Here is a 13,889-nt window from a genome sequence, read left to right on the forward strand (position 1 = left end):
AAGAATGTTATAACTGAATTCTTAACTGCGCCTGTAATCATCAAGAAAATGTGATCGTGAATTTCTTTGCTTTATCAACGTTTCGCTGTTGAAAGGATAATTTTAAAATTAATTGATTTTACCTATTTTATTATCAAGTATTTTGTTTATAATCCTTTTCTATCAGCATGGATGCTGCTCGAAATGATTTTGCGACGTGGAGTAATAAAAAGACACAACGTTTTGAATCGAAAAAGAGAAAAGTTGAAGCTCTTTTAAATTTGTTCGAAAATGAAGAAAAGATGCATCCACCTGCAAAAAAGAAAAGTAAAGATTCATTAACTGAGGAATACAAATATTTAAAAGAGCAGTTAAAGCGGTATGTTAAAAAACCCGAAATAGAACCTTTCTTTTCCCTCTCATACGGTGGTAAAAAAGCTCAGTTGAATTTCAAAGATTGTAAATTAGGCAACGTTTCTGAAAATATTGAGCCCTTATTTATCGAGGACATTTATCAGCTGTTGCTGAAATCAGTAATTGGTCATATGTCGCCTTACCCACTCGTTTGGGCAAATTTGGAACAGCCCCAGAATGTAGCGAAAACTGTGCTGTTAGTTGTTGAAGGTTTCACTAAATATAATATTATAAGTAACATTTCAAAATTAAAGAATATGACAGTATTCCCGCATGTAGTTGAAATTGTGTCTTCAAATATTCCCTTTGCCACAGAGTTGAGTACATTACATTTAGTGACAGATTTTCACATTCGGGCTAAAGGCTCTTATTCTACAATGTTTCCCAAAGAACAACAAGTAAAGGTAGAGCCATCTCAAAGTTGTAAATCTCCTTCTAAACTGCATTTGCTCCTTAGTCCTATTCAAATGGTGATGGAAAATTATCCTTTTCCAACAAATGTGTTTGAATATTCTAAGAGTGATGGTTATGTGTTTACAAAAAAATCTTATGCTCCAGTGAGTGAAAACTCTCCTATGTTTGCTATTGATTGTGAAATGTGTCGTACAGCTGAAAATCCGACTGAGCTTACTAGAATTGCTGTTGTTAATGAAAAATTGGAAACGATTTATCATACCCTTGTGAAGCCAGAAACAAAAATTATTGATTATATGACAAGATTTAGTGGTATAACAAAAGAAATGTTAGCTGATGTAACTGTAAAACATGGTGATGTTCAACAAATGCTGCAAAAATTACTACCTTCAGATGCCATATTAGTTGGTCAGTCCTTAAACTGTGATTTGCATGCTTTAAAAATGATTCATCCATATGTCATTGATACAAGTATTATATTCAACTCCAGTGGAATTAGGGGTAAGAAGTCATCCTTAAAAAGTCTCACACAGACATTTTTAAAAGAAATTATTCAAGATAATAAGAATGGTCATGATCCCGTAGAAGATGCTATTGCAGCGATGAAACTTGTTCAGCTAAAATTAGAGAATAGTATTGGATTTGGAGATGCCTGTTTGTTAGATACTTCTAAAATAAAAGAAAATGATATTGAAAGTAATTCCTTTCAATCTTCTTCTAATATAAGAAATGTTGCCAATGGATGTTCTATATCGAAAACCGTGCCAGTTTCTGTAAAAAAAGATAATGGATTTTTTGCAAAGGTTGCAGAGTTTTCTAAAAAAACTTGTTTGATTGGCAGTGAAGCATCTCTTAACCATTATGACAGTAGCATGCTGAATAAAAATGTTCAGAAGTTTTTAAAACCAAATACTGAGAAAATAGTGAAAACAACTTTGAAGGAAATTAAAAACAATGACCTTATAATAAGTCATGTTTGTTTTGATCTTGAATCAGAGCAAGATTTCCTAGTTAAATTGAACAATATTCTTGGTGATGTTCATGAAGCTTGTGTTGACAGAACTATGTTTATGGTTCTTATTTCTGGTGTTGATGACAAAAACTTTACAGATATTAAAAGTAATCTCTTTATGATAACTCTAAAGAGAATAAATTAAAGTATAATAGCTTTAAATTTAAATAAATATGTTAATATATTTTACTGAATAAAATCTGTTATTTGAAAGTGTTTAAATAAAAGTTTCTTTTTTTTATAAAAAATTAATTTAGTATTGATTCATAAAATAGCAAAACTCTCATTTGGTCAAAGGTTTCTTTTAAATTATCTTAGAATTCTTACATTATAATAGTAAAGAATAAATGAGATGGAATATTTTGTATTTTTGAGTACTATCTTATCTTAATGAAAGGGTTTAAAATTCTTTCAGCAATCATCATAATTTAAATGTAAAGTAATTTCTTTTTTCCTTAAAGCCACTTCTGTTTAAAAATAAATAGTTCAACAAAGTACCCTTATGAAGGTATCATTTTTTTTAATTAATTAATGCCAATGAAAATAGTAAAACTTTTTGTAGAAAACAGTGTAAGCTTTAATCAAACTTTTCCTTGTAAATGTGCCATTATACTTAGATCTGTTTATGCTGATATGACTGCTTAGATAAAAAGGATTGGGTTGTTGGTGAAATCATTCGACTTATTGTTGATATAAATTTGAATAGAGTTTGTTATTCAACATTTTATCATAATAATGAAGCTATTAGGATTCCTTTCACTAGTAAAACTAATGGACGTATTCTTCAGTTAAAAGTATCTGCCTAATGGTCAATTTGTATTCGGTATGCATCATACATAAAATTTATCCATCATTGTTTATGTAATTGAAAAATAAAAAAAAAAAGATTTCCATTTTCTAACATTTTTTTTTTTTTTTTTTTGGAGTGAAGCATGTTATTGATTTAGGACGGTGGTCTAATGCATTTTTTTAAAAACCAAAGTTTTAAATTAGGGAAATAAACAAGATATTGCAATTATAGAATATGATTATTTTAAGGATACTGATATTTTGATTAATTTTTGAACATGTTTGGTTCATTTTCTTTGAATCTTGATGAATTTTTGCAACATCCAACTTAGACTTGCATATGCCCACATTTATGCTATATAGCTGAAATATGGATTGATTTATTGTAATCTGTTGCTTTAGAAATTAGTAGTTAAGTACTTTTTATGAACTTGTTTAAGAATAACTAAAAGCAATATGCAGTTTAAATATTCTCTATAAAATTTCTCAAAGAATTCATTCAAGAAGAAATATATAGAGAGAGCCATTTATTTACAGGATTATGTTACTGGCATTTTCAAATTTGTTATAAATATTAATATTTACAATCAAGCATATTTCATTATTATGGCACAAAGAATGTAATGAAGTTTTTATTATCTAAACCAGTATATACATTTAGTTTGCTTTAGAATATATATATTATAACTAATTTTTTAAATTTCAAAATTTTTAATTTTTGAGTAGGTATACTTTTGCTCTTGATACCTACATCATATCTTATATATTATCTGAACATAAAACCTGTAAATCTGAAATCTCAATAAAAGATAAAATTATGGAGATTTACTTGATATTAAGGATTTCAGTAACCTTGGACTTTAGCTGGGATAAGATGTGATATTCATTGATAAGTTAATACCTAGGTTTTATATACATATAATATTCTATCTGTCATCTCTTTTTACATTATATATGTGTTATATTATGGCTCAATTTAATTGAGCTAAAAGGCAACTAGAAAATTCTTTTGTACAGCAAAATCTTGACATTGAATATTTAATCTTTAATAAAAACTGTAAAATGTACTTAAAGCATTTGCAATTAAAATTTATGGAACTTTTTGTATTCATATTGAAAAAGAATAGTTTTGTCAACAATATTCATAACTGGACACAAAATAATTGTGCATTGTAAGCTGAGCCCTAACTTGGCAGGTGCATTGCACAGGGTTTATTTGAAAAGTGAATCTAAGATGCTGTTCACTAGAAATCTATACTGTTCATTAGATTATCTTTTTAATAATAATAAAATTTTTAGTTTGTTTTAAATTAATATTGCTCATAGATTCAAATGATAATTGTAGATCTAAATTGTAACACTTTTAAAAAAATTTGACTGAATTTGCTAATCTTTATACTACTACTTTAAGAGAAAACAATACATTTGATAAAATTATTTGGTGATTAAATTAGAAATAAAATCATGCAGAATTAGGAAATTTATTGGATTGTACTTTAAAAGCTTGAAGAAAACAGCGAATGAGTCGAGTAATATGGCTATGTTGATAGTAATGTCCAAAATTACCGGAAATGAATGAAAAGCTTCATTCAGACTGATGAGGGGGGAGGATAAGATTTATTAATTAAAGCTCCAAATAAGCTAGAAGTTGATGATAAATTGGATATCCATGATTGCAGGAGGCTAGTATTTGATAGTGATGCTTTTATAGCTTTAAAAGACAAGAGAATAAATACAGGTATTTTGGAAATTAATAATTTCGCAGCAGTTGGAAAGGCAAAATTAATTTTGCATTCCTACTTGCTTATTTTTTATAATATATTTCGTAAAATACATTTTTTATTGCTTTTTTTTGCATTTTTTTATACATTTTTCAGTCTTTTAAAACTTGCCTCGATTGTGTTCAACAAAAGTGTCTACAGAGAAATCTCCATATCGATCATGATTTTGAGGGGGGGGGGGATTCGGAGCTGTATAAAATTACTGATTACTGTAATGATAAATAAATTTTTTCGAGCTTCACTCACGGAGTGATTCTGATACAGTTCTGTTAAAAAGTGTATTAAAAACAAGGAAAAAATAATATCAATTTATTATCTTTTTATAATCTGCTTAATGATTTCTTCCCCTTAAAAATAAGTTATTTAATTTTTTCATATTAAGAAGCGACTACTCTTTATGAACTGTATAATAGGGAATTTTTCTGAAAGCAATCTTTTGAGAATTGCTCTCTTCATTTTTTTAATGGGTTATTTACTGCTAAATAAAAAGTAAACCGAAATATATGGGACATTTAATTCAAATCTAGAATCGGTGAACTGAATGCGGCCTGAACTCATCGCCGAGAGCATCTAGCCATTTTAATTCACATTTTAACTAGCTTTAAATATATAAACGCATTTTTCAAAGAACGGTATATCAAGTCATCAATTTCATCATCAACAACCATTACTCAGACAACTTTAATTCCAAAATAAACATGCAAAAAAAAAAAAAAAAAAAAAAAAACTCATTTTTACTGAGACGCTGTGAATAATAAATATTCTTCTTGCCAATTTTGTTACAATTGTTTTGAACAGACTCAAAATATGACAGATGTTTAGATTTTAACTCTTTTTCGAACGACTACAGTAGCCTTGAGTCCTGAAGATCCAGCACAATGGATAATCATAAATATTCATATTTGACAAAGAAATACATTAACCACTCTTTATACGTATTCTTTTCCAATATTTTTCGCTGCTAATTCCAACATAAAGGCAATGAAAAAAGTCGTTATCCAAGTTTATGGTTTTATTTCAGTTCTGTAAAAATGATACGAGAGATAAAATAAATGTCCAATTGTATTTTTCTGATCAAGAATGTTTATTTGGTTGTGAAAAGTTCTTAAAATTCTCGATGCTCTCAAATTTGTTGAGATTCTTTCATAAATATTATGGAAAATATCATTTGTTTGGATTGGTCAAGAAAGGACCGTCTAGTTTTCTATGAAATCAGACGGTCTCTATGAAGTGGCCCGGGTGCAAGAAACCATTTGGAGCCCTAAATTTTTTGCAAAGTAAAAACAAAAGTACGAACACATATTACTATTGCATGTTTATTTAATACGTGATTTTGTTTTTGCTACTACATCAATTACTTCAGAAAAATTGTAATTTTTTGCAATTTCTTTTTCGATGCTTAATATAGCAAGTGCATTTAAGCTCTCTGAACACATGCTTGACCGAAGATAATTCTTTATTAATTTCAATTCCCATAAAATTTACAGTTTAAATTGAAGGGAAAGGGATTAAACTTCAAATAATAGTCAAACTTTTTTTGCTGAAATCAAACATATTTTTTTTAAAAAAAATATGAGTTTAAAAAACATAATTGTTCAGCATTGCAGTCTTATGTGCACGTCGGAATATTTTTCTTATAATTTTTGCGATATCTGAAAAAAATATCCAATAAAAATTCCTCTGATCATGAAATTCAATTTTTAGTTTTACTTTCAAAAGTTTTTAAATGACTTAAATAATAATATTTCATTTTGTTTAAGTCAATAAATGTGTTCTAAAAAAAATTATGAAGATTAAATTTTAAGTTTGTTAAGTTACGTTACGTTTGTTAAGTTACGTTTGTTTTTAAGTTAAGTTAAGTTAAGTTAGTTAAGTTAAGTTTGTTTTTAAGTGTTGTTTAAGTTACGTTTGTTAAGTTAAGTTACTTTTGTTTCTAAGAAATTATATTCAGTGAAAAATTCTTGATACTTCAAATTTAAATTAAAGAAATATTAAAAAAATATTTTAGTCTTCTGCAATGAAATCTGATCGAGATATGTAGATACCGAGTTGAACTTCACTATTTCAGGACTTTCATAATTTTTGGCCTTGTGGAAAATTCTGCGCTGATTGGCAATAGAGTCGACTTTTCTTTTTATTTAAAAAGTTAGTGTCTGAAGAATATTTCCTAAATATGACTCATAGGATAGAGGGTCTATAGAAAATACAAAATTCGTTATTCTTCAGAACGTTTATTGACTGAAACTGCATTAAAAGCATTCTTTATTTCATTTAGACTATTTTTCTTATTAGATGCCTATCCCTTATACTAACTGTTTAAAAATTAGGTACTGGAACTCGATTAGAGTAGTTATCTTACATATATAGACCATGTTTGCCTTAAATATTACAGAATTATTGAATTAATAAAATAGATATTTTCAAATTTCACATAAACCTTTTTCTTGTACAAATCTCTTTTTCGAAAATATGTTTATTTCATTTCTTACAAATACATGCTGAAAATTACACTATTTAAAGTTTAATTTGCAGTAAAAGTTAACTCAAATTAAAGGATAAGTGTTAACTACCCTTTTAATTTGAGCTTTTGTCAACTGATGGCAACACATTGATAAAACAACTTTTTTCTCACGCACGCTTAACGTGCTTTTGCAGGCTCAATTTTGTTTTTGTTTTGTACGAAATAAATTGTTCGAAAATCTGATAAAAATAATTTTAAAACTGATAAATAAAAAAAAAACAAATTTATATGTTTCCTTTAGTATCATTAAAAAGATAATTTTTTAAATATTAAGATGATGTAAAAATTATTTTTGTACTGTAATATTTTCGGATGATATCGCGGAAAAATTCCAACATTTCGCTTAATTCTTAATTAATTTAAATTCTAATTAAAATTTCAAAAAAAATCGTCCTATGGATCACATTTTTCTCTTCTTAATATATATGTTTCTTGTTTAGCAGATCTAGGTCAAATGGTCTAGCATGTAAAGCGCCAACACACACATGCACTCATCTTTATTATAACTAAAGATTATATTCGCATATTAAACTAAAAACATTTCGATTTATTTGTACTAATCACCTTTGGCTACCAGCTGGTTCGCTGGAGAAATTGGTTATATTTAATTTCAATTAAATCATCGTTTAGATTTAACTTCTTGTCTTTGATTCTGTCAAATTACGAGATATTAAAGCCCCGTTACTTTAAATGACTTACATATGTACATTGTATACATAAATGAATCTTTCTATTGGAGATCAGTCCCATAACATCATAGAATTATAGTAAACGTAAATGTGCGAATCATCTAACTTTCAAGAATATTGTAACTTTACTCTTTATTATTGTTTTTATTATTTATTACTTATTTTTACTTTATAATCTACATAGATATTAACAGGTTCTTATTTTTAACAATGTAAAAAACTGTCCATTTAAATAATTGATGAAGCAGTGTAAATGGTTTGAATTTCAAAGCAGCAATGTAATCTATCGTTGAAATTTAGGCAAAAAATATTCTTATTATATAAAAAATTCGCACGACTATTAAATTGGTTATTTAAAAGATTACTTTTAATTTTGAAACGATGGAAAATTCATTTTTATGCTACGATATTTTTGGATGTTATCGCGGCAAAACGCAAAATTTAGTTTATTTTTTAATTAATTAAAATTTTAAAAAAATCGTAATTATAGGTCAAACGGTCTAGCCGATAGAGCACCAACAGACACACACACATTCATCTTTATTATTTGCATAGATAAAAAATAGATAGATATTTGAAAGGTAACAAAAATAATGGGAAATTAATATTGGTGAAACAGCTCTAACAGGTTGGTCGTCTGCTGATATTTTATTTTGAGTTATTTTTCTGAAATGGAGGCTGGCTGAGCGGGAGGCGATCATTTTTAATATATTTAGAAATCATGTTCATGAAATAAAAGTTAGTGGAATCAGCAAGTGGTAGAGAGGATAAGTGTTTCTATCATAGTTCTTTTTCATTGGAGGATGAGCATTGAAGTAGTGTTTTTGAGATTTTTCTCGAAGATAGAGAACGACGTGGAACAATTTCTTATTTTATCAAGTGCCATGAGCTTTCACAGAAACTCAAATTCGTCGACCAGTGGTTGGGGTTGGAGAAAAAGTTCTTTAATTTTCCTTATTATTTTATATGTGTAAATATTTAAAGAAAAAAATTGGCGAAATCGGTCTGTTGTAGGTTCTGGCACTCTGTAAAAATTTTATTTCATGATATCACTCAAAAATAGGAGGTAGAGGATTGGCGACTATCTGTAATGTTTTAATTGTCTTTCACCTCTTGTAATAACGAAGATATTAAACGCTCCACTTGCGGACCGTTTGACCTAGTTACCAAACTTGGTACATATATATTGTTGAGTGCGGGAAATGTGCGTCTAGGATCGATTTTCCTTGAAATTTTTATTAGAATTTTGATTAACTAAAAATTAAGCAAGGTTTTAGTATTTTTCCGCGATGACGTTCGAAAATATTACAGCAGACACATAAAAAATGTGTTAATACATTTTAAAATTCAAAAAAAAAGAAAAAAATCTTTTCAGTATATACATTTTTTAGCAGTATAATATTTTTTTAATTAATTTAAAAAAATTAATTTAAGTATACTTTAGAACAACAGTTTTTTATTGCTGAAGTAAACTCATACTGTTTTTATTGATATTACTAAAATTTTATCTTAACTTTTAATCCATTGTTAATGATCAAGATTTGAAGATTCTGCCATTTTTTTATAGATAGTAGGTTTCAGTATAAGACATCCCTTTAATAAAATGTTATTTGCCATACTTACAGTTAAGATTTAATTTCAATATGAAGCTATGGTGAAAAATTTTGAAAGTGCGCCCATTTTTAAAAAATGCTGTGATATAGATGAATATATAAAGGCATATATTCAACAAGGGAAATACATATCGCTATGAACAGAAAGGTATAAAACTTCTAAATAATATGACTGATATAGCTATCAAAATTTGAAATTATAAAACAAAAATTTAATTACTCAAAATATTTAATTGAAATATTTAGCAATTTTTAATTTCTGCGAAACAGCTGGTCGCAAAAAGCAGCTAGTATGAAATAAATTTGGCGAAATAGGTACAATGGTTAAGGTTTGGGTGCGTTGAAGAGCATCTTTCTCTTAGAGAATGTACAGTGAAGTTGTGGTTTTGAGATTTCTCTCAAAAACGAGGGCTGATGACTGACAGGTAATCATTGATAATCATACATCGTTCACGGATTTCCATATGGGGTAAAAATTTGTAAAATCATTTAAATGGTTAGGACTGGGGATTTTTTTTTCTTCCATAGAGAATGTACAATAAAGTAGTGCTTGAAAATAAACAGAGGTGTGGAGAAAATGATTACTGATGACATAACTAGAGGCCATGGGCTTTCATATAAAAGAAAAATTGGCAAAATCTAGCCAATCTTTGATGCTTTGAGGGTCTAATTTGTTTTTCTTTAATTTTTAGATGGATGGATAGATGGAATGAATTTGGGTATGTGATCTTTATTCCAAAATTATAGATATGGATCAAATTTTGGGCAAAATCCATCAATGAAAAGTCTATCCATGTGTTTACGATGAATGAGCTTGATGGTTGAAAGTATGTGATTTTTAAATAGGCATTAAATTCAATAGCTAAGTTTTAAATATGGGTAAATCTTAGCTCTTGCAGTGAAGCTTTCCAGGTTCGAAACCCGATTCCACCTAAGAATCACTGCGTGCATAGAAAATCAAGAACAAATATCCTCCTGCTGGTTTGTAATTCTTAATGTAATTATTATGGTTTGTAATTGTTGTTATATTCAGATGCCATCCGCGTCATCTGTCCAAATTTCATAATCACCAGGTTTGCTGTAAAATAACCCCTGTGTTACTTCAAAGCGGCATATTTATAAAACTAAACTTATCTAAATTTTGAACCTAATCTTCCCACTGATAGATTCTTTTTCTATTTGTTCATTCAGGGCTGATTAAATGTTGGTTGGTCAATCAATTAACTAATTCATTTATTCATTAAATGAATTCCATTCGATAATCGAACCATTTACTTTCAACAGGGGCCTGATCCAAAGTGTGACAAGGAATGTATTCGAAATTATTTAAATTGAAATCAAAGTACATTTTAATTTTCAAAACATTTTACTTATACCCCCACCTCCTCCTCCATTCTTTTAAATTCACTCACTACCACCACTGGTACTCTGTTCTCATGCATGAAAACGAGATAACTCAAAAACGGAACGCCGTAGATAAATGGATTTCAATATGTGATTTTGTTATTAAAATAATAGTTCTTTGTCAAATTTCAATTTTAGTTTTTAATTTTGAATGTGTTCCAAATGCAAATGTTTTTTTATCTATATTTCAACGCATAAAATGTCAGTATGTGTAACTCTGTCTCTCTGCTCAAAATTTAGAAATGGAGAAATTATGGTTGTATTGTCATCCTTTGAACTTATCTATGCCCCAATTTCGGAAGTATTAAAAATATAAGTACCTGTGGCTTTCAGCAGAATACTCCATGCTCCATAGTCTGCTTTTCAATAAACTTATTCTTTCTTCTTTAGCTTTCAAAAATCATAGAAATTATAGAATTAAATATTTGCTGAAACAATTAGAATGTTATTGCAATAATAAAGCCCATTATTGAAACTCCTAAATTAATTTTGAAACATTTATAATTTAGGGGCAAAAATTCAACACATAATTGTTTTCATTAAAAAGATAATTTTTTAAAAATTCTAAAATGATATAAACATTACATTTTTTGCCTAGATATTTTTTTAAGTTATTGTGGAAAAATGGCAAATTTTCCGACTTTCCGAAATATATTTGTGAGAAATTTGATAGTTATAAGTCTGGCTTGTAGTGCACTAACACACATACTCGCACGCACGTATGAGCTTCTTTATTAGTAACAACTTTTTATTTTGTTTTTGGATTTTTTTTTATTATTTATTTATCGGATTTCCTCAGATTTCGCTTCTTCCCATTCGACCTTCCGATTCTATAAAGTAGCGATTAACTACGGAAAAACTGATCATTTTAATTTTAATGCAAAATTACAATCATAGAATATTGATAGGTTTTCACATCTGTGCCTGTGCAGTACTTATGAAAAATTTAACTGATGCATTATCTGTTACAGTTTTTTTTTTTTTTTTTTAAGTTCTCGCCAAAACTTTCTCGCATACTCTCTAACAAAGGTAAATTTTTATTTTAAATGGGCTTTTTTGAATATAATGAAACCAAAATATGACACAGAACTACACTTGTAGTCACAAATTCACATTCCAAATTTGATATGTTTAAGTCATTGCACTTATGAGCTATCACATTTACATGCTTCTGAAAGTACAGGCCAACAGATGTTCAACACTTTACTGGATTTGGCTCAAAATTTGATATGTGTTTACAATATAAGTTTAAATCATTGTATCGAATTTTACTCACGTAGCTTTTTTTGTTTCGTTCGTCATGTTAACTTATTTTCGAACAGCCGGACAAACAGACTTTCTCTGAATAGATTTTGCTTGAAATTCGAAAGAAATAATCAAATTTGGTGTAAAGACCATATACCAAATTTCATCTGTCGAGTTCAAAGAGCTTTTGTGTTATTTTTGTCTCAGATAGACATACATTTTCCCAAAATGCATTTTTCGTACTAGAGAGATCTAAAACGTGGAGATTCGTTAAAATATGGAGTTCGAATTTTTTTGACGATTACATTACTTCCTCTATACATCGTATACGAGAAAGTAAAAAATAAAACAGACGGAATTCACCATTTTCATTACCGTTAAGTCATTCTACGCTCCACTCATCGGCCTTGAGAGCATTTTAAAAGAGAACATAATTTATAACCAAAGTATTGAAACACATGTGGCGGGAAAGGCTTTCGAAACGTCAACATTCGAAAAATTGTGTGCAAGCCGGTGGATGTAAATAGCAGCTGATGCTTTTATGTTTACTTTTGTTCTGCGCGTGCTAAGTGTGCGCTTGCGCACTGCTCTCTCTTGGAACAGCGATCAATATGCTGCGAATACATGAAGCCTTCTGGTCGGCAGAGCGTCTGTGACTATCTTTTTTTTTTTTTTCTTTCAGGATACAACCATGGTGAGTTATGTCTTTTTTAATGCCATGATTATTTGTTTTTTGAAATAGGAATCTGAATACTTCGTGTTTTGTTACTGAAAATTTTCGTCATTCGATTTAATTGCTTTATTAAATGTTGACATGTTTCATGATTCAATTTTCGTTCTCTTTTCTGAAAACAGTTGCGTATAGTCGTAAGAAGCATGTATGTTTTTATGATGCAGGTTGGAGGTAGGAAGTGTTTTTAATGATAAAATAAGTGTTTTGAAACGATGTAATTTTAACACTTTAAAAGATAAAAGGAACTGAAATAAAATTTACTTTAGCAGTACTTATCTTTTTTTTATTATTTATGTTTGTAATTTATAACTCATTTTTAAAATCATTTTCATGTCTCTCTTTTAGGATATTCTCTTTTTACCTTAAAAGTAAAATTACAGATTTTTCTTTCTTACTGAAATTTTTTTATTATTTTATTGCTTTAAATGTAAAATAAATTTCTCCATTTTCTATTTTATCGTGAAATTATCTTTTTATGGCTCTTCTAACAATAAAAGCGAATGCATATCTCCCTTGTTGGCGTTTTACAGAACAGATGGTTGGATCTTGAGCTTCTAAATCTGGCACAGATGTATAATGAGATATAAGAGCAGACACTTCGGAGAGAGAGGTGTTCTTTTTTATTTTTAAATTTCAATTAATTAAATTGATACAAATTTTTTTACGCTTCCTATCGATAATTTCAAGAAATATTATCACATTAACATTATATTAGAATAAAATTTAAAAATTTTAATTATTGATAATTTGCGGCGGAATTTCCCCCCTGAATTTTGACATGTTTTAAAAATATTTTTATGAAACATTGGCTAAAATATTTTCATTTTTTCATAGAAATATAAACCGTTTTGATTTGTATTTTTCTTCGATTGCTAATGATTAAAAATTCTGTTTATGTTCATGTTCTTGGACTGTTTTGTTATAAATATTTACTTTCTTATTTTCTTTCATCAGAAGTTCATTATAGAATTTATCGATAATGCCGTTTGAAGTATTAAATAATATATTTGGCAGGCTGAAATATTGTGCTGATTATTTTTTATTTATTTTATTACAATGTTTAAATCCATTAACATGCTGTTAGACAAAAATTCGTATAATGCAAATAAAATGCTCTGTATCAGTTTCAACAATGGTAATTGACACATACATTTACTGTTTGACTCTACTCTATTAAACAGATTCATCTAGGTAAGTAGTAGAACAGGTACAAAGTAATTAAAATAGCGCTACTTAAATTTCTATCTCAGGTTGAAGTATAAAAGTACTTTTATAAATATGTGAATTATAAAAAT

At 28.4% G+C, this 13,889-nt stretch overlaps 2 protein-coding genes across 2 annotated transcripts in view; both read left to right on the forward strand.

Annotated features, from left to right (window-relative positions):
- The first annotated feature begins 63 nt into the window (after positions 1-63).
- On the forward strand, positions 64-2,047 carry LOC129989474 (RNA exonuclease 5-like). Its single transcript, XM_056098037.1, has one exon. The coding sequence runs from the start codon at positions 168-170 to the stop codon at positions 1,962-1,964; it is 1,797 nt and encodes a 598-aa protein (XP_055954012.1). The 5' UTR covers positions 64-167; the 3' UTR covers positions 1,965-2,047.
- Positions 2,048-12,448: 10,401 nt separating this feature from the next.
- Positions 12,449-13,889, forward strand: part of LOC129987995 (cytochrome P450 4C1-like) — a 39,576-nt gene continuing 38,135 nt past the window's right edge. Inside the window, exon 1 of the mRNA XM_056096060.1 lies at positions 12,449-12,555. Coding sequence (XP_055952035.1) covers positions 12,553-12,555 — 3 coding nt within the window. The 5' untranslated portion in view covers positions 12,449-12,552. The remainder of the gene's footprint in view (positions 12,556-13,889) is intronic.

The sequence above is a fragment of the Argiope bruennichi genome, chromosome 10 (assembly GCF_947563725.1).
Source record: "Argiope bruennichi chromosome 10, qqArgBrue1.1, whole genome shotgun sequence".
NCBI classification, from domain to species: domain Eukaryota; kingdom Metazoa; phylum Arthropoda; class Arachnida; order Araneae; family Araneidae; genus Argiope; species Argiope bruennichi.